We start from the raw sequence: 21,530 nt of genomic DNA, 5'->3' as shown, positions 1-21,530 counted from the left end.
GCAAGTGCAAAGTCCTGCATTTAGGACGGAACAATCCCAGGCACTAGTACAGGCCGGGGGCTGACTGACTGGGCAGCAGCTCTGCAGAAATGGACCTGCAGGTTACAGTGGACATTAAACTGAATATGAACCAGCAGTGTGCCCTTGTTGCCAAGATGGCTAACAGCATACTGGGCTGCATTGGTATATGTGTTTTCAGTAGGTCAAGGAAAGTGATTATTCCCCTCTATCCAGCATGGTGAGCTACATTTGGAGTACTGTGTTCAGTGTTGGGCCCCCCACTACAGAAAGGATATGGACAAATTGGAGAGAGTCTAGCGGAGGACAACAAAAATGTTCAGGGACTGGGGGACATGACTTTTGATGAGAGACTGAGGGAACTAGGTTTATTTAGGCTGGGGAAGAGAAGACTGAGGGGGGGACTTAATAGCAGCCTTCAACTACCAAAATGGGGTTCAAAGAGGATACAGCTGGACTGTTCTCAGTGGTGGCAGATGATGGAACAAGGAGCAACCGTCTCACGTTGCAGCAAAGGAAGTTTAGGTTAGATATTAGGAAGAATTTTCTTACTATGAGGGTAGTAAAACACTGGAACAGGTTACCCAGTGAAGTGATGGAAGCTCCATCCCTAGGTTTTTAAGACCTGGCTAAACAAAACCTTGACTGGGATGATCTAGTTGGGGCTGGTCCTGCTTTGAGCAGGGGTTGGACTAAATGACTTCCTGAGGTTTCCTTATTTTCTATGATTCTGTGAATTTCAGCAGCGGGCCAATGGGTTTAAGATATACTAGTGGTTCCTGTTCTAACTTATGAGGATGCTTGTTTACAGTCCCTTTATTTTCTGCTTAAAACTGGGTTCTTGGAGAGTGAGAACAAAGGGAAGGGATGAGGCTGGAGATTGCGCTGTGGCTCTTGGAGTAGAAGCTGCATGCATGGTAGAGGAAGTCACTTTTATTCAGCCCCAGGCTGGATTCTGTGTGTGGGGTTTGAGGGCCCACTGAAGTGAGGCCAGGGAGATGATTGCTTACTTACCTCTGTGGTACAGAATAAGCAGTAAATGGAGCATTTCAGTCATTTCACTGTAGCTGCTTGACCCATATCTGACAGAAGGCAGGATTTTCCTCCGAGATGGGAACAGAGTTTGAAATAATATATATTTGAAAATAAATTTAAGTGGGATTTTTGTTTGTCTCAAAACAAACACTGGTCCTTCATTCTGAACTGGCTTCTTAATTTATCAAATATGTACAACAATCTATAACTCTTGCCATTGTTAACCTTGAAAGTGTCCCTTTTAAGAAGAACCCTTGGAGTTTTGACAGTAGGGCCATGAAGAGCTTTGTGTGTAAATGATTTAAGGTAAATATTTAATCCTTGCCATCCTTTCATTATAACCCCAAGCAAAGAGTTAGTGTTGCAACAGCAGTAGGACAGAACTCCCCTAGTGCAAGTTTGCCTAATTAGGTGAAACTTGATCCACCATATCTTCTTGTTCCTGTCACAACTGTGGCCTGTCTTATTTCATTAGTATGTCTTATCGCTGCTTGTCATTACTGCTTGCATTCGTACACCAGTGCAGCAAAGGTCTATCCATTTAAGTAGATTCTCAGTGTAGCTGTTGCCCAGGAACTGCTTTAGATTTTAGGTTTCTATCACCTATTTTTTTTTTCTTGTATTCACTATTACTAACTGCTTTCCACATGAAGAATATATTAAGGATGTTTCTTCGAAGTATCATAAACAAGTCAAAAGAGAAACCTTGGCTACCAGAAAAGATTGGACTGAAGTCTGAAAGTAAGAAAATGGACAAAATAATTAAAAAGAAGGTGGGATTCTGTTGTTCTAATTTTACTTGCTCTAAAATCAAGTATTATTTTGTAGCCTCCTTTTACAAAAATTAACAGTGCAATGTTATGGTAGTCTGAAGTTTGTAAGTCTGAAGTCTGTGAAACCTGTACCCCTAATGGGTATAGGTTTATTGCCGTGATATCTGTCTTGAATTGTCTACAAAAGGTAGTCATGCAAATTCAGTTAGGTATTCTGTATGCAACTAAATGAAAGCTCTGAGAATAAAATCAAATAGATTTTTTGACTTTCAGGGACTTGAAAATAAAGGGAGAAAGTCTTGAGACCTCCATTCCTATTTGCAGTGTGATCTGTCCATACGTTTTTTTTTTGTTTTTTTTTATATGCTGCTAGTTTGCTGGGTCACATACTGTGACAGAAATGTTTATTATATCTTCAGAATTGCTCAAACTTATTCAAAGGTCTGATGTCTTCAGTAAAAAATACTTCGTATCTAACAAGTTTCTCTTAAATGTGGAGGGAGACAAAATCATCAGTAGTAGTTAGGGTATGTGGCCAAAATCTCCTGGAGTGTTTTGACTTCACTGTGGTCTTTCACAAAGTTCGACATGGGAGTATAGCACACAGTAAGCTTTCTTCCCTTTTTGTCAGGCTTTGCTAAATACTTGCAACAATAAAGAAATACTTTTTTTGTTCCTCAGGTAGGAGGCTGTTAAATGTTGCTATTTCATGAAGTTGTCTGAAGACCAAAACTCCTTTCTGGAAAATAAAAATAATTGGCTCCTTCTACTTCCACTTCTCCCTCTATTTTGATCCCCCTTCAAGCCTACTGTTTACCATTACCTAAAATGAGCAATCATTCAAAGTTGATTTCAGTATTGCTACCCAGACATTCAAAAATTGTGAACTGGGCTCCAAGAACAGAGCTACTTGCCTTAAATAATGTTTTGATTTCTTTGATTTGTCTTCCAATTTTTAAGTCCTAAGGATTTATATTCCCAGGTTCTTTATCACAAACATCTTTCTTGAGGGAAGGCTGAGATTCTTATGTAATCAAGTAAATCCTGAAGCTGGGGCATTAAGAAAGCCACCAAATATTGTGAAACCCATGATAAAATCACAGGAGTTGAGAACCCTGAGATTGTGTGGTCCTTCATAGGCCTTTGAGTACTACATTATTGAACAATATTGACAGTGTCAGGTGGTGTTGGTGTCAATTTTATTGGCTGCTTTGCTGAATTACGCAATTAACACCTTTCCAACTGTTGTTTTAGGCTCATTATTCAATCAGCCAGGTGCTCCACAGGTTCAGCTTGATTTCACTACGGGTGAAAACAGACACAGTTGATAAAATCACAGAATTTTAGGGTTGGAAAGAAAGCTGCAGTCCGGTATTCATAAACTGTCCATGTCTGCTTTTCTTCCAAGTTGCTCTTGAAAACCTCCAATGAAAGAGATTCCACAACTTTGCAGGGCAGCTTATTCCATTGCCCTGAGTTACAGTTAGTTAGTTTTTCATTGGACTTGATCTTAATCTGTGTTCTTGCAGTTTTAAGACCGTTTGTTTTATGTCTTGCCCGATATGGCAAGGAAGAAAGAGTTGCTCTTTTTCTGTTACTTACAGCAGCCTTATAAATAATTGAAAACTGCTGTTGTGTTCCCTGTAATCTTTTTTTCCCCAAACTAAACTTCTCTCAACTTTTCTATTCACTTCTCTCAACTTTTCCTTATGGCTTGCATTTTAACTGTTGCTGTATTTACTCAAACATAAGATGTGGTTTTTCCCCCAGTCCGTATGGGCAGGGGGGGAACTCCTCCTCATTAGTGCTCTCTCTTGTTCATTACAGTAATTCACTATGATACAGGAGGTTGAAATGCACACCTTGACAGAATACCAAAAATGGGAGAAAAGTTTTCCTTGTAAGAACAAAATCTCTTTTGTTTATGATGCTGTTATAGTGGAAGACATGTATAGTGCAGTTTAGTAACTACCATTGTGCAGTCCAGTGAGTAAAGCCTAATGATGCCTGTTCACTGAAGGTATCGCAAATGAGCTATATGTTTGTGCAGCATATGTGAAGGGGGCACGGGCTATGCCCAGAACTGTTAAACTTGTACTGTACCTTGTTCCACACGGGGTGGGGTGGAAATGGGGGTGAATCCTGTTACGTTTGAAGTTATTTTGGCTATAAATAAATATGACTCAAGGCTTTAGACTCTGTTGTTTTTTGTAATTAAAAAAAATATCTAATTTTGGCAGTATTTTTAAGTCGCCTTCTGACGGTAATCTTTTGCTGGAATGCAGCATGCTGACGAGTAGCACATTGATGAGGCTTTTTTTTAATAATACACTTCAACCTGGAAACAGGGGTCTCTGCCTTTTTAAGCTCAAACTTGTACTTTATGATTTTGGAGTTATACTGCAGTGACCAGCAGAAGAGACTAATTTAGAAAAGATATATATTTTTACAATTTAGGATGTCTTAAAATTTAAAATAAAAGAATATAGATGATTTAAGAATAGAAAATATCTTTTAGCTTGTTTTTTAGTGTGAACAGTTCTGCTGTTACACATGTATAACCTGGTTTAGGACCAACATTACATTTTAAAAGCAAAGCAATCATGTCAGATCTGGCCCACAGAGCCCTATCATCTGGCTTGCAGTAATGCCTGTGGATCTTGGAGCAACCCTATTTGCTGCATACATGCAGCATGCTTCAGCCCTGGCCCAGTGTGCAGAAATGGACTGGCAAGTGCTGCCTGCCAGTTTGGATTAGGCCCCAAAACCACTCTAGACTAGCCCTGCATACCACTTGGAGCATGTGGGGCCCTGGGGTGTGTGGGGCTAGTCTGAGGCTCATGCTGCATGTAGCGCCCTGTGCGCCGACTTGGGCAAATAGAGCATCTGTGGCTTGATGGGAAGTTTTAGGGCAGGGTTATCTTGAAGAATTTTGAGAATGGGGTAGCAGTCCCACTTCAGGTATGACTAAACTCCTAACTGAATATTTGTAGTTTTAAAAGCAGTATTTTTGTAACCTTTTTAATAGGAGTAGTTTATAAAAACAGCATAAATCACGTACGAGAGAACTTTCAGCACTTGGTATTTTGTGTAACCTTGTTTTAGCTGGATATACTTTTTTTTTTCTGAAAAATTTCCTCTTGTACAGAGACTTACATTGCATTTCTACCGTTGTAACAATTCGGGGCTAAATTTATATTTTTATTATGGGGTGTCAAACAAATATAGAAAAAGCTAAGCTACATTTATTTGTGTTGAGTCAAGCTATGCCCCTCAGTTCACATGTAATAATTGGTGACTTGTATGAAAACTTTGGAGTATTTTATAGTACCTAAACATTTTCTTAGTAGAATTACTTTTCTTTCATACTGATAATGCTGACTGCAAAACAGTCACTGTTTCTTGGTCATCTGTGTATCACGTGACTTTCATATACAGCTTTGGTACCTGTGTGTGAAAATTATACACAACTGTACATCTGGATGATTTGGAAAAAAAAAATGCATCTTGAAGCACCATCTTGAACCTTAGAAGTGAATGCTACTTTTAACACTTTTTTTCTGAGGTATTTCTTAAGTCTGTCTAGCTTCTCTGTATAAGGTGGCATCTAGAAGGTTATTTTTGTAACTACGACTAGATGCTGTCTTAAATGAAAAATAGTTTTTTCTGAAAGATCTGAATATATCATGAAGCCAGATAAGTACACTAAGTTGACCAGTTTGACATAGCTGGATTTATTTCTAGCAGTTTGATATGTACTGACTATTGTCTGCCATGGATGACTTTTTCTGCTTTTTTTTTTTTTTTTTACTCTTTAGAAATTGTTGGGGAATTTATTTTTAATAATTATATTCAGGGCTCTGGATTCTGCAGCTGTGGAATTTGTTGAATTTCCCTAGAAGTGCAAGGAAAATAACTCCTTTCATTTAAGAAATGGGCATAAGAACCAAGGTTTAAAGAAAAATCAGAAAATATGGAGCAGTTATAAGCTTATGTACTTATTGATGCAACAGTACAAGCATCATGGACATGCTGAAAAGGGATGTTGAGAGGAAGGGTCAGAGTGCCAGAGCTGAAGTCCAGCTTGCCTGCATAAAGCGAAGGAGGGAGAAGCATAGGGATTAAGCTAGGCAGCCTGGAGAATACACCAGCAACTGAGTCCTGGGAAGCCACAGAAATAAGCCAGCTATAATCCATCCACCTCCTTCCCTGGTACTTGTGATGGGGAGGGTTTTGAGCTTGATTGTTTGGTCACGTCTGGAAGAGCTAAGATCAGTCTTCTGGGAAGCATAAAGACAGGTACCAGAGAGATCTTCAAAAAATTGTTAATGTGTATTTTCAGCTATGAGTCGTATTTTTTGAGTGCAGCTGAGGAGATGGGAATTACATATTTTTTAATGGCTTCCTTTTCAGTGAATGTTGCTGTAGAATTTAAGGGAACGTTTGCCCAGGTGTTCATTCCACTGTGGGTGAGCTTTTCAGTGCCAAAACAGATTAAGCTGTGAATATCCTGAAAGACTGGCAAATCTCTTACGTGGGTGTCTACCACCATCTGAAAAGCTAACATTACTGTAACTCCTTACCAAGGCAGTAACCACCAATCAAAAACTGCTTTGTCCCACCCTCCCTCTACCTAATTCCAGAACCTCCAAGGAAACACTGGCATTTCCAGAGGAGGACATGTCCTTTGGTGACTGAACCCTTGCTTCACTGCTCCTCGAGTAACTGGTGGAACATTTTGATGAGGGGCTTTACAAGCTCTGGGTCTGTGTAATCATAGGCTGAGGGATTTCGGATTTCATCTCTAGTTGTGCCATCCAGTTCAGCATGGTGGCTGGAGCCTGGGGTGGTGTGGGCACATGGTTAGCCCAGAGGTTGCAAGTTCGAGGCCATAGCAGAGGCGCTTACAGCACGACCATGTCAGATTCCAATAAATCTGTGAATTTGCTATATACCTCGTCACAAGGACAAGAACAGGAGAAGAAAGGAAGGAGGCATGGTGGCTCACTCCAGTCGCACGTTACCATCCCTCCTCCCAATCCAATCCCAAACTCTTCTTACAGGATTTTGCTTTAACAGAAGGCCTTTTGCCTTCTAGAAGAGTTTCCTTTGCAGCATCGGAGAAGGGAAAGTACAGTACTGTCTTTCTGGGCCTAAAAGAAAAGATGGTATCTTTTAGGCTTAAAGCTCAGATTCTTTAACTGCAAGCTTGAATTCATGATGGCAACATGAGCTATCATAATCCTCTGTTTGGTGTGCACCTTTCAGTGTTTGGGGTACTTACTTGTGTATCATCATTATTCCTTCCCACAGAAAATACCTCAAATGTATAACTGGTCAGTACCAGGATCAATACCAAGCCCTACCATTTGTATCTCCTGGGACTGAGATCTCCTCAGTCTTTACCCAGGCTCTTAAGTGGTGGGGCCAGCCTCATGGAAACATCATCGTTTTCTTGCTTAGATGACTGGTTGGTGGGTGGCAGCTCTTTCCAGCAGGTAGTGGAGGGACTCTAGTATCCTGTGACTGTTTCATCCCCTGAGCCTCAAGGTGAATCCCCAAAGCTTGTTTCTGGTCCAGACAAATCTTGAAAGGCCTTAGTTGCTTGTAAATAACTTCTCTGAAGGAATCATTAGGAGCTGCTGTCATAGAATGTGGTTATGCTGGATTCTGCATGTGCCAGAGGTCTGAGTATGTCTTCAGTGCTGTGTTTTTATATTGGCAAATGACGTTTTGTTACAGTTAAGGTAGTGGCGAGAGACACCCTTCTAAAATCACACAAATAAGAAGTTAAGGAGAGATTTTGACATTCCTTTTCACCTTCACATTGCCTATAGTTGTCAACACGTTCCCCTGTGCTTTTTAAGATATCACTTCTACTTTTAACAAATCCCCCCAGAGCAGTACCATACCAACTTGGATCCATCTCTCACACTAATATAAAACTATTAAGTGATCTCCTTTTTATTTTATATAAAATATCAGTGGATGAGCATATCTTACTGCCATGTTTGTTCCATTATTTGGCAAGTTATTTTGTCTGGACTGTCAAGGTTACAGTTTTTCTGGTTGTGTTTGATAATAGGGAATATGAAAATGGAAAATAGTGCATAGGGCTTTCCTTCTAATTAATTTCTATCATTTAAAGTTTTTGGAGGAATGAGGCATTTGCTGCTGCAACCCTCACTGTTGCTAAATGTATTGGTCTGTCAGCTTATTTTATCCTAGGGCTTTTTTTTCCCCATAATCCATCTTTGTTGCACCTTTAGCAGATAGGTCATTGTGACAGTGACACAAGGAGCTGAAACTGCCTGGAAATGTGATGCTCCTAACTATGTTGATTCTCCTGAAAAGTATGAAAAATGATTAATTTTTCCTTCCTATATCAGCCATTGCAGGAGAACCTATTCACTGAGAAGCCTATAAACACAATGTTTACTATTTAATAATAGTATTAGTGATCAATAATCTTGCATTCTTTCATTGGCTTTGAAAGAGGACCATAGTTCGTAGTGGTTTTGGGTAAGATTGCTTTAGACTAAGGCAGGGATGGTCAACCTGTGGCATAGGTGCCACCAGTGGCATGGGCAGTCTCTGTACGTGGTATGTGGCAGACTGGGGAGAGGACACGCATCGCAGTGGCAGATAGAGCAGGGAACAGAAACCTGAGCAGCAGATGAGGTAAGGGAAAGGGATCACAGTGGCTTGCCAGGAGGATGCAGGGCTAATTTGTGGCACAGCTGTCAAAAAGGCTGGTCCCCACTAGACAAAAGCATTGTGATGCAAAGGATAAAATTGGGGTTTTCTATACTGGTGACCTTGCAGAGGCTTTCAACTTGTTTGGGTTTTTTTTACATAGTGTGACATATTCATCCCCTCTGTGCTGTGTGTTGGTTGGGGCCAATGCCAGTACTATTAGATAGCTCCCAGGTAGTTCAGCCCTTGGAAAAGGTAAGATTTAGAGTCCTAGTCTTCTCTGTATCAGCCCAGAGTAGTTCCTGTAGGTTGCAGGAGTATTGGGCAAAGAGGCAGCTTTGGCCACATCTAGAATCTCCAATGTACTAGGCTAAGCACCGTTAGCTTGTGGACAGACATAACAATTGAAACATTTCAGCCAAGTCATGTACAAACTCTCCTGTGTGCCATTCCTGGTTGGAAAGTTTTAAAGCTCTTCAGCCTCCTCCAGGACGAGTGAGGGAGTGCTGCAGGAGGCTGCATCAACCTGCAGCTCTACTCTCAGCTCCCCACTTCCTCCTCTCATAAGATTAGAAGTAGCAGGGATGGTGAGGCAGATGGGGGCAGCAGGGACTCCCAAATCTTCTGAACCTTTCTTTTCTCCCTGAAAGGTTAAGGGTAGAAAGGATTAGGGCTGGAGAGCCCAGCTCCTGACATTAGTGGGGGCTCAGCAACAGGTAAGCACAGCTCCAGTCCAGCCCCAACCCATCTTTTGTGTGTTTTTGGACATATTTAACCAAAAATGAAATACTCCCAAATCAAACTAGCTTCTCTTGACATGAAATACACTTTTGAAACATTTCAAAGGGCTTCTATGTGTGTACAGCTGGCCCTTTGAAACCTTTGGTTAGTTATATCTGGACTTACTCTGTAAGGCATCATGCTGCTTCATGTATACTATGTTCTTTCCAACCAGAAGCAGTGTGGAGGTGTTCATACAGTGCCTGGGTCTGTCAAAATAGCATAGTTGGATGACAGTGCCAAATAGTCATGTCCATACAGTGCCAAAATTAGACTACATTGCTGTTGATTATGGGGACCTTGCAGGAAGCAGGAAAGTGTATGTGAAAATACCACTGCTGGATACTGCAGATACGTGTGTGATATATATTTTTTTTTTTGTTAAAGTGACCCAGAATTTAAATGATTTAATCATCTCACAGCAGAGATGGGTTTTCTGTTGTAGCTAATAAGTTGTTATATGCTTTTATAGACAGACTGCTGATTTCCAGAATCATTCATATTGTAACACTCTAAGAAAAAAAATGGCATGTAATGACAGATCCCAGAATCTTGCAAGGAGTACCAAAAATGAGATGGTCCAGTAAAAATGTTATCAAAAGGAATGATTTTTTTAAAATCTTGACCAATTTGCCTGTATCATTCTACTAGGCACTTCATGTTTCACAAAACACCCATGAAAAATTTGTATAGAACTCAAAGTTTTTTATATTCATTGTTCTGTTTTTTACTATTTCAGTGAAATCTTTTAAATCTTTGTTTTGTAACCTCCAGCTAAAACTGAGCTCTGACAGAGACTTACCAGTATGTAGCATCTTCTGTTATATGGTAACAAAGACATGGACAGGTGCCAAGTCCTGCACTTAGGCCGGAACAGTCTCATGCCCTAGTACAGGCTGGGGGCTGACTGGCTGGGGAGCAGCTCTGCAGCAAAGGACCCGGGGTTACAGTGGACAATAAGATGGATATGTATCAGCAGTGCGCCCTTGTTGCCAAGAAGGCTAATGGCATACTGGGCTGCATTGGTAAGAGCATTGCCAGCAGATTGAGGGAAGTAATCTATCCTGCTCTATTGAGCACTGGTGAGGCCGCATCTGGAGTACTATGTCTGGTTTTGGGCCTTCCACTATAGAAGGGATGTGGACAAATTGGAGAGAGTCCAGTGGAGGGCAGGGAAAATAGTTTGGGGCTGGGGTACGTGACTAATGAGAGAGACTGAGGGAACCAGGTTTAGTTAATCTGGAGAAGAGAAGACTGAAGGTGGGGGTGGGATTTGATAGTAGCCTTTAGCCACCTGATGGGTTCTTCCATAGTGGATGGAGCTGGACTGTTCTCAGTGGTGGCAGATGACAGAACAAGGAGCAATGGTCTCAAGTTGCAGCAAGGGAGGTTTAGGTTGGATATTAGGAAAAACGTTCTCACTAGGAGGGTGGTGAAGCACTGGAACAAGTTACCTAGAGAGCTGGTAGAATCTCTATCCTTGGAGGTTTTTAAGGCCCAGCTTGACAGAGCCCTGGCGGAATGATCTGTGGTCCTGCTTTGAGCAGGGGGTGGGACTAGATGACCTCCTGAGATCCCTTCCAACCCTCATTTTCTAGGATTCTGTGCTCATGCAGTTAATGAAATGGTGTGATGCAGTTTAGAGCACAGGTCCAAGAAAGTTGTGCCTCCTCTGCATCTTTTAGCACAGAAATTTAATTTTGTTACTGTTCAGATCCTGGAACTGCAGGCAGTACCTTGAGCTCACAATAGGAAAGATTGGACCCAGGATCTTGAATAGCACTTAAAAAGGACTCTCTGTAGGGGCAGTATCCAAGTGAGAAGATAATTTCTTCTTCTATGTTCCCATGCAGGAGAGGAATCTCTTTGCATGACTTTTTTTTTTTCCCCTCACCCTTTTTCCCTTTAACTTTGTTTAGAGAATGTCATCTCTGACAGCCTCTAGCTAATAAGTGACTGATAAACCTGAAACAAAAATCCAGAGAATTTTGTTTGCTCCTTCCTCATGAGAACCCCTGAGCTGTTTTTGATGGACTGTTAAGTGGGAGACAATCTAAGAAGAGCTCTTGTGTATCTGCATTACAGGAGTTAGCTATGTTAAATGCCCAGTACACACTTAAAATACAGTAACTTTTAATATAGTCTTCAATTTGGTGGAAAAAATAACTTGAAAAATGCTGGCATAAGTTCGACATCATTTGGACATCCCTCTGTTGAAAAATAGGATAGATAAATGGTGGACAGCAGAAAGGAAGAGTAATTATGTTGTTCTTAAATGTCCTAGGTTTTTGTATGTTTTTATTTTAATCTTTCCTACCCATTGGTTCAGTCATTTGATTTGTAATCCTTAACATAAATGATCTATTCCAAATAACACAATGTTATTTTGGATATAAAATTAGACAACATGCAGGAAATATAATGATCATATGATTCACGTTTGTCAGGAACCTCAGGTTTGAATGGAAATGGGCTTCAGATGCAAAGGTTACTTACTTGTAAAACAACAAAGCCAGCTGAGTAATTTCCTGTCTTCATTCCCTATGACAACTAGTCAACTCTTCCTGGTTAAAACACAGAAATCCTGTTGGAAGAAAATTAACTGTGATTTGTTTAAAATCCCAGCATTTCAGCATATGATACAGTGCTGTGCTAGTTTCATTTCTGACAGCTTGTTCGTACAGCCTTCTGCTTTTTCAGAGTAGGACATCAGAAAGCATGCATTTGTGTTGCAGTTCACTGAAGCCTGAAAGCCCAATCCCTATCATAATAACAGATTAATTTTAGTAAATGAATATCACTAAAGGGTAAAGAAGAAAAAGGGTGTTATGTACCAACATTAAACTTGCAGTTTAAGAGATTTCTCCAACAAATGTGCTCTATTTGAGAGATCTGAAGCATTACATTTAGCTTGAATATTCCCCAAACCAATGGGAAAAGTTAAAAGAAGATCTACTTATTTCTGTATTTACCATGTTACTTGAAGTGGTATCTGAGAGCAGGATCTAGTGAATAATTCAAACCTATTGTATGGTCTTTCCTCATTAATAAGTTCATAATTATTTTGGGAAAGTATGGTTAAAATGGTATTTCATTCTGAAACCGAGGGTTGTGGATTTTTTTTACAATCTTTGAGGAGAGTGTTTCCCAGTCAAAGTCAGCTGCCAGCAGGGTGCTCTTTCCTGTAGTTGCTTTTTTTTCTTTCCCCGCAAAGCAGTGCTGCTGCAGCTTTAAACCTTAAGTGTAGAGCTAAAGGCAGGTCCTGACAGCCTGAGCCTAATCCATGGGAAGCAAAGAAAACTAGGCTCGCATTTTAAAAGATTATTACTGATCTGTAATATCGTAGCACGTAGGAGCTCTGGCACAGCACGGGGTCCTTGTCCGTCACTAAGCACTGTACCCATGCAGAACGAAAAGACTACCTTTGTCCCAGAGTGCTTACAATCTAAATTTAAGACTGTAGCTATCATGGGGGAGGACAGTATTTTTTTTAATAAGAATATTTTTCCAGAAAGATGATGAGGTGACTTTGCAGATGTTTATGAGAAGCTTCGTTCAAATCTATGGGGAAGTATGGGAGAAGGCATAAAGGCACGTGTTTGAAAATTTAGTGACTTGGTGTTGGAAGATGTCATCATGGCCAATAATCTCTTGATACTTGGTGAGAGGTGACAGAAAGAGAGAGGCTAGGCTGTGAAGATGGATAGCTTGAGGAAATGAAGAGGGGGGAGTGGAGGGACACAAGACAGAGGTGACATGGTCAAAATTACAGTTTAGAAAAATGACCTTTTGTAGCAGCATTCTGATGAGGTTCCATATGTCATGGATAAAAAAAAAAAAACGGGAACTCAATGCATAATGACCAACATTTGGATGAAAGTTTTAGCTATGTTTGTGGAAAGAAAAGGTGAGATCTTGCATGTTTAGCAGAAACACTCTGCAAGAGAAGTCTGAGTCAAAGATGAAGCCCATGCTATAGCAGCTCTCAGAGACTGTCAAGATGGTGGTGCCCATAGTGGCTGATTTAAAGGATATTTACTCAGGAGGATTTGGGTCAGGGAGGCAGAGACGATTGGGTGTATCTACATGAGACACTGACCACACTAGCTGAAAAATAGGGTGCAGTAGTGTGTTGCAGCATGTACAGTGCTAATACGCTACTGCACCCTATTATTAGGCTACTGCACAGTAGCATCACCTAAAAGACATTCACCAACACTGCTGTGCAGTGACTCTGGTTACTGTGCATTTATTTAGTACTTGCTAATACAGGTACTAAATAAATGTGCAATAACATCTCATGTAGATGCGCCCATTGAGTTCTGGGCTACTGGAGACACTAGAGGAGGAAATACTGGAGTGAGAAAAAGGAGGGAAAGGAAATCTTGAAACTCAACTAGATATTTGAGTGGAGAACTAGTGCAGATTTTGGAGTGGTAGAGTGATTTACTGAAGATTGCTTTGTTGTTCTTCATTTATGACATTGGAATCAAATATTATGCATTCCAGTAAGTTCATGGAGAAACTATGAAAACCATAAGATAGTGGCTGAATTCTCATCTTTCAGGAGGGGTATCAACAGGGGTGGGTAAGTATTTTGTCTGGAAGGTATCTTAATGACTCTTGGTGAACTGTTGAGGGCCACAAGGGTTGTCCCACCCCTTGACAGGTGTCCTGCCCCTTGACTGCCATCTTGGGACCTGAAGTCCTGCCCCTCACCTTTGCCACTGGAAGTCCCTCCTCCCGATGTACTCCTTGGCAGAGGAAGGGTCTGGGAGAGGGGGGTTGCCAACTTGGAACTGGGGAAAGAAAACTAAATCATATATTAAAAATGAAACATTTACTATAACATAATTTTATTTAAAAAAAAAAAGTCCTGATTTGTGTGTTTTCATAGTATATGTAGAGGTGTTGCATAATAGCTCAAAACAGTCTTACTCTTGTATATTGTGCATGGGGTTAGGGGATGAGGAGGGTGTGATTTTGTTGGGGTGTGTGGAGGGGCATGTAAAGGAGTGTGGCTGTGAGAGGGTGTGCAGTTTGTATGTGGGTGTGGGCCACCTGCTACATACCCCACCCACCCCCATGGTGTGCAGCCCTTCTGCCAGCAGTGGCAGCAGCAGTGGGCATTGTGCCCTTGGGGCGTTCATACCCACAGCAGGCACCTGGTGGTGCACGGCTCTGGCTGAATCCTAGGAATTGCACATGGCAGCATGGAGCTGGCCTAGCTTGGCATGCTGGCACACGCCTTCAAACCAGGCTGAACTAACTCTGTGCTAGCACGTGGGGTTCCCAGCACTGTGGGTGGGAGCCACATGCCGCTGGGCCTGTTCCATGCCTCTGTGCGGGGCTTCCAGCACTCCAGCAGGGAGCCCCATGCGGTGGCATGGAGCCAGCCTAGCCCAGTCTGAAAGCATGTGGCTCCAGGATGCAGTGCCAGAAGCCCCATGTCCAGGCTGGCTCCATGCCTGCACTGGCCTGAAGGCACATGGCTCCTGGCTGCAGGAAGGAGTGCAGGGAGCCACACATGGCAGCATGGAGCCCCGCTGGCTCCCTGCAGCTCCTGGCTGGAGCGCGGGGAGCTGCGGGGAGTTGTACATCATTGGGCCGGGATGGCTCCATGCCTTTACAGGGGGCCTCCCAGCTGCAGTGCCAGGAGCCCCATGGAGATGAAGGTACAGATGTAGCCTGGTCCCACGACGCACAACCTCTGAAAGCCTGCACCTCCTGCTGGTTTTTAGAGGGGCAGCCGTGGGCTGGTAACTGTCTTTTGGAGCAGCCTCACAGGCCATATAGAATGGCTTGGTGCGCTGAATCCACCTGCGAGCTGTATTTTGCCTGCCCTTTGCTGCAGTCTTCTGATGGAATTCATTTAGCAGTTGTTTGCAGTTGGGAACTCATTATTGATGATGTGATCTGAAAGAACTTGCTCGTTTCTCCATGCTTTAACTTGCCTTAGAAAACTATTTGCATAAAGCTGAAAGATTATTTCTGAGCAGGCCCCAGTATTTCACGTGCACAAAGAGATCATATTTTGTGGCAGCAGCTCTTAATTTCTGCAGCAACATTTGTTTGTTCCATCAGCATGAAATAGCTGTCATTCCCATCTCCTCAGCAGCACAGTCGTGCACACATGTGTGCACAGAGCTGCTGCTCCTAGTTGAAAATAATTTTTGATATAAAATACGTTGATTTTATTTTCAGTCAAGTCTACTGCGCCGTCTCTACTCTGGTTTCCAAGTAATCTGCTCCACGCTGCAGGCTGCAACTTCCCCAGTGTCATTCAGACCGCCTTCTCTAGGGTCGCCTTTTTTCAGCTGGGTATATATGAAAGATGATGTACTAATACAAATAGTTAATGTTCCTGTCACAGGTCTCAGCTGCTTCACTGTTCTCTGAACTGCCTAGCTTTCCCTTTTGTACTCCTGGCTTACCCAGCTTCCAGGTGAACTCCAGGATTGGTTCCCAGACAGTCCCCTTTCCCATCCCCTTCTAAAGAGCGCACTCCAATGGATGCTGCGTTTTGGGGAAAGCTTCCAAGCAACTGCTGCAGTCAGCTTGCCACAGGGCATGGGAATACAAAATGTTGGACACTGGATGCAAAATGCTACATTTGTATTGGGAGGCAGAAATGCCCAATTACATAGCTGTGGAGTTCCTGAATCCATGGGGATGTGATTTGAGATGTATGGGGCAGGTCGCACCTCTCAAGGTGGTTTTGCTTTAAATGTTTCCAGATGGAGGCAGATAATGCTGCACTAGTGATGCCCTTTCAGGTTTCAAGGTTGTCTTTACAACCATAAGGATTAGGAACTTCATTTTTTTATAGATTCCAGTGCAAAATTGTAGAGCAAATTGGTGGATTTTTCCACAGCCCTGGAATGTTGCAGTCATAGATTTCACAGACATCAGGGCTGGAAGGGACCTCGGGAGATCGAGTCCAGCCTCCTACCCAAAGGGCAGGAAGTCAGCTGGGGTCATAGGATCCCAGCAAGATAAGCATCCAATTTACTCTTGAAGGTGTTCAGTGTAGGTGCTTGAACCACCTCTGCTGGCAGACTGTTCCAGACCTTGGGGGCTCGGACAGTAAAGAAATTCTTCCTTATGTCCAGCCTGAAATGGTCTTGCAGGAGTTTGTGACCATTCGACCTTGTCATCCCTTGGGGTGCTCTGGTGAACAGACGTTCCCCCAGATCCTGGTGGTCACCCCTGATAAACTTATAGGTGGCCATCAGATCGCCCCTGAGCCTGCGCTTTTCCAGGCTAAAGAGTCCCGTGTCTCTCAGCCTATCATTGTAAGATCTGTTTTCCTGACCTCTGATCATGCGCGTGGCTCTCCTCTGCACTCTCTCAAGCTTCTCCACATCCTTTTTGAATTGTGGAGCCCAAAACTGGACGCAGTACTCCAGCTGCGGCCTCACCAAGGCCGAGTACAAGGGGAGAATGACGTCCCGGGATTTGCTCGAGAAGCATCTATGGATGCAAGCCAGCATTTTAGTCGCTTTACTAGCTGCAGCATCACATTGCAGGCTCATGTTCATCTTGTGGTCAATGATGACCCCCAAGTCTCTTTCTTCTGTAGTGCTATCCAATGTAGCACTGCCAAGCCTATAAGGATGCTGCAGGTTTTTCCTCCCAAGGTGGAGAACCTTGCCTTTTTTGGTGTTAAACACCATCAGGTTCTCGTCCGCCCATTTGCTGAGCTTGTCCAGGTCAGCCTGGATCACCCACCTATCTTCTGGCGTGGATGCTTTGCCCCAAAGTTTGGTGTCATCGGTGAACTTGGCCAGTCCACTCCTGACTCCAATGTCCACATCGTTAATGAAGATGTTGAACAGTATGGGTCCAAGGACAGAGCCTTGAGGGACCCCACTGGTCACAGGGCACCACGATGAGTGACTGCCATCGATTACAACCCTCTGGGTCCGACCACGGAGCCAATTTCCCAGCCAGCGGATCGTGGTGGAGCCAAGGCCACAACTGGGCAGTTTGGCCAAGAGGTGATCATGGGATACCAGATCAAAAGCTTTTTTGAAGTCAAGATATATGACATCAATCTCTTCTCAGTCACATCTATATAAGTCAATGTCTGTGCCTGGAGAAGCCACTTTACTTTGCCAGTATGAGCTGTAGAGCAGATAATACAAGCACTTTTGTAATTATGCCATCCAAGTAAAAGTAGCTACATCCTGTTTACGCTGCAGCTTAGATCATTGTCCCCAGTAGTGTGGGTCTGAAATGCAAGTGCAGTGCTGTTTCTTTGCTCTGCTATTTTGTATACCATCGCAGATTACCAACTCTGACACTAGAATGTATTGGCTGCAAAGATCTTAAGACACAGTGCTTTTAGGCAGGAGGTGAAGGTGAAGGGGGCTGGGGCAGCAGTACTGTAGAGAACTTAAACAAGAGTCTGAGAGCTAGGAAACTTCTGTTAATGACCTTTTATCATTTGCTTATTGTGTCATTTTGGAAAAAATCAGTGATTTACTGTGGCTCAGTTTCTAGGTACTATGCAAATAATATCCTTCTTAGAAAATGATGTGAGGTCTGTGACTGAAGTGTTATGAATACACTTTGTGTTTATGTATGCTGAAATACAAGTCTTTTTAGACCAACAGTGTTCATTAATGAGCCTCTTGAATATTATCTTGTAAGCCAATATTATCTTGTAATATTCAAGAGGCTCATTAATGAACACTGTGAGTGTTCAGTGTATTGCCCTAAGTCTCTCTTACCTCTGCTCATCATTCAGATTCTGCTCTGAAGTCACAATTATTAACTTCCTCATGGGCTGTTTTTCCTGCTTACCTTTCAAGCCCTTCTCCAAAGTCATACTTATTTCATCATCTTTTTTATTTGCTCACTATTTAGGCACTTCTCTAGATTTAGTTATGAACTTCCTCATAGGTTTTTCTGTCACTCATTCCTATGGTATCTAGTAATTTATCTTCAAAATACTCATGTGATTTTATGGGTGAGTTTGACACTAGTGATATGGAAGGGAAGCTGAAGCATCAAGAGATAAAAAGCAGAAGTGTCCACTCTTGAGGTTCCAAATGTGAGATTCCCGGGGCTTATTTTTTTGTGTTTGGACTTTGAATAGCACTACATATATTCAAGTACAGCTCTTACTGACTTCAGTTGCACCTGTGAGTGTTCAGCTCTTCTGAGAATCAAACCCCATTGTCCCAAATCAGGAAAAAGTGAGGATACACAGTGACTGTAATCCTCTCCGATATTCACTACTCACCCTCCAATTCCCTCAAGTGAGTTAGGGGTCCTACAGATAAATCTCTTCTACTGATTCATCCTCAGAGCAGAACCACTGTGTATACTGAAAAGAAAGTTCTTCTCTGGGAAAAGGTGTCTGCATGTGTAATTAAAGATGTATCACAATGCTTATGCACAGGGGAGTTTGAATTAAGGTTGCAGGCACAAGCATGAATCTGACAGTTCCTAACTTTTGAGTGCCTGACTTCACAACTTTCATTACAGTCCTTTAACTCTGTTTGTATGTGTGGGCACACATGTATGAGCCCATGCACATATTAAGTGTATGTACATGATTTTCAACATTTTAAATAAAAGATGAAAAAGTCATCATCTGAAATAATAGTAACATCTTCAGCGGTCATAAACAGACCTGAAACTAAAATCTGTTGCGTTGATCCCTGGCCCTTGAGCCGATAAAATAAGAACTGTACATTTTTCTCCTTGAGGAGGACCAGCCCTAAAAGTAAATGAGGCCCTCATTGCCTTTGCTTTCGCAGGTATCTACTGACATAGATGTAGGGGGTGATTTGGGAATCTTGGGTCCTATTCTAGGATCCCAAGAGTGGTGTTATCTAGTAGGTATAGATTCTTGTATCTGTTTCCTCTGAGCTCAACTCCCACTGCCCTGCTCTTGTCTTTGACTCAGCCCTGTCCCCTCCCCTATTCCTTGCCCCTGGTCCCAGTCCATTCTTCTTGGTCAGGCAGTCCCTACCCCCTGTTCCTCAGTCCTGTCCTTTCTGTATCCCTGGCTTCTGGTTCCAGTCCATTCTTGCCCAGCCAGTCCCTCTTTCCTGTCCCTCCACCCTAACCCCTGCTTTTCATCTGTCTACTTACTCCACTGTTTCTCAGTGTAGCCTTCCATTGTAGGTAGACTCCTTGTCATATCTTTTTCTCTTTAGCTTAGGAACTTATGACTTCCATCACCATAGTATCTGAGTGTTTTTACAATCTTTAAATCTGTTTTATTGTCAGAATGACTTGTAAGGCAGGGAAGTATTATCATCTCTGCTTCTGTTGATGAGGATCTGAGTAATTGAGAGAGTCATGCAGGGAGTTTTCATTCAGATGCCTTTCATCCTGGGCTAGCACTTTTCTCTAGCCCTAACGTTTTCCTTGTTCTTAGTCACAGCCTCTGTCTAGCTGGCCATAGTGACTTCCCTGCCTTATCTCCCAGTCCCACCTTCCCTCCTTTTTTCTTCCTCTTTCTTCGCTAATCTGGTTTTGTCCCTTCCGTATTTAAATTGATTTATTTCATACTTCCTGGGTGCAAGCAGGTGAGTCATGGAAGTAGAAGAGTCAGGCTTCCTGTTTCTAGTCCTCCTGTACTCTAGCCTGGAGTGAGAGCAGTCATTACAGGGAAAGTCTGGTTTCACCCTTGTAGCCTTAAATTGGAAGGAACGTGTGCAGTAGCTCTGTGGGGAGGCTGTAGTTACCCATCTGTTCAGCACTGGGAGCTGTGAAAAGCTCAAGCTAGTTGAGGGAGGGATGGACTCTTAAGTGGTTTTTAACTGTTAAGCTTTAGCAAGTCTAGTGAGCATATATGCAGCCCACAATGATGAAAATGTATTATTTGGCCAAAATTGGGTATATATGCATGAAGAGAATAAAAATTACATCCCTGATAGAGGATATGCACACCTTACCAAGTTTCTAGTCTTTTAGCCGAAGAATGGGGCCATTATGGTATTTCAAAGAAGGGGTTGCTCAGCTTTTTTGGTTTGGCTTTTTTAAAAATATGGCTAGAACTTTCCTTGTTTTCAGAAATTTTTTCGAGTAAAGAAAAAAAAATTCTCCAAGTATTTAATCTGACAGACACCAAGCATAGAAAGCTTTTAGTCCAAGTGGCTAAAATTTTTGCAAACTTATTTAAAGGAACTGAAAACATCTTATACTTGCAAGTATTGGGCACTGTAAAGGGACCTGTAAAATTTTGATGTGTTTCTATTCTTGCCCAATAGTGTCTTATTTCTGTATCGCTTTTCTTTTCTTTTTTAGATGATATTAACTGTGTTCCTGAGCAACAATGAACAGATTTTGACGGAAGTTCCAATTACACCAGAAACAACCTGTCGAGATGTCGTGGAGTTCTGCAAAGAACCTGGAGAAGGAAGTTGCCACTTGGCTGAAGTGTGGCGGGGAAATGGTATTTAAAAACAAAAAAGTAGTTCAGTGGGAATTTGATTAAAAGTTGATGTAATTTATTAAGAGAGAAACCTGAATCTGTATGCATATGACCTCTAGTTGTACTTTTGCCTGAGAATTTGTGCAAAATAAAAGGGTCAGTTTTGTTTTGTTATCCTGAGACTTATGGAGGGTCTGTCAGAAATCAAGCATAAAACATGGCCTTTATTTAAGAACTAAAATTTTAAGTTATTTATTAATTGCTGAATGCTTTATGGTTGCATATGTTGTTACTTAGGAAGAAAAGATACTTGCCTTTAAGAGCATCAAAACTTATGCCATTCTTTCCTCTTTGTTCTTCTTTCTGAATTTCTCTTTGCTTTTCTTATTCTGGCTGATCAAATAATCAGCAGTATAGTAGTTAATGTTGCCATCTAAAGCGTCGTTGGATGCTAAACTCTCAGTGAGGCTAGTTAAAGCTGAGGGAAAGCTACAATCCTGACTTGCTGTTTCTGGCATTTGGCAGCCTTAAGAAGACATTATTTTCTATTTTCTGCACATCCATTATGGTCTGAAACTTCCCTTTTAAAATGGAAGAGTTTTTTCACAGTTGGAATACGCTGTGGCTTGTACAAATTCATAATGTGGACATGCACATAATGTGTTTGACACCATTGAAATAGGCCTAATGTCCTGTGAGGTGGGATCCAGCTAAATAGGGCATCCTTTGCTTTCCAGTCATTGTTCCTATTTCAGTGTCCACAGTATTAGTCTTGAGAATTAATTTACTGTAGAATGCAGAGCACATATTAGATAACTTTCAGGATATCCTTG

The 21,530-nt window shown here is 42.0% G+C and overlaps 1 protein-coding gene across 4 annotated transcripts in view; it reads left to right on the top strand.

Annotated features, from left to right (window-relative positions):
* Positions 1-1,685: 1,685 nt before the first annotated feature.
* The window catches only part of PPP1R13B (protein phosphatase 1 regulatory subunit 13B), a 93,737-nt gene continuing 73,892 nt past the window's right edge, over positions 1,686-21,530 (top strand). For all 4 annotated transcript variants that reach the window (XM_090034125.1, XM_090034123.1, XM_090034124.1 and 1 more), the window contains exons 1-2: positions 1,686-1,826; positions 20,571-20,718. In XM_090034125.1, coding sequence (XP_089890251.1) covers positions 1,701-1,826; positions 20,571-20,718 — 274 coding nt within the window. In that variant the 5' untranslated portion in view covers positions 1,686-1,700. The remainder of the gene's footprint in view (positions 1,827-20,570; positions 20,719-21,530) is intronic.

The sequence above is a fragment of the Crocodylus siamensis genome, chromosome 2 (assembly GCF_052110815.1).
Source record: "Crocodylus siamensis isolate JL-2025a chromosome 2, ASM5211081v1, whole genome shotgun sequence".
In the NCBI taxonomy this organism is placed as follows: domain Eukaryota; kingdom Metazoa; phylum Chordata; order Crocodylia; family Crocodylidae; genus Crocodylus; species Crocodylus siamensis.
The sequence above is the reverse complement of the archived record's forward strand: the minus strand, read 5'-3'. Positions and strand labels throughout refer to the sequence as shown.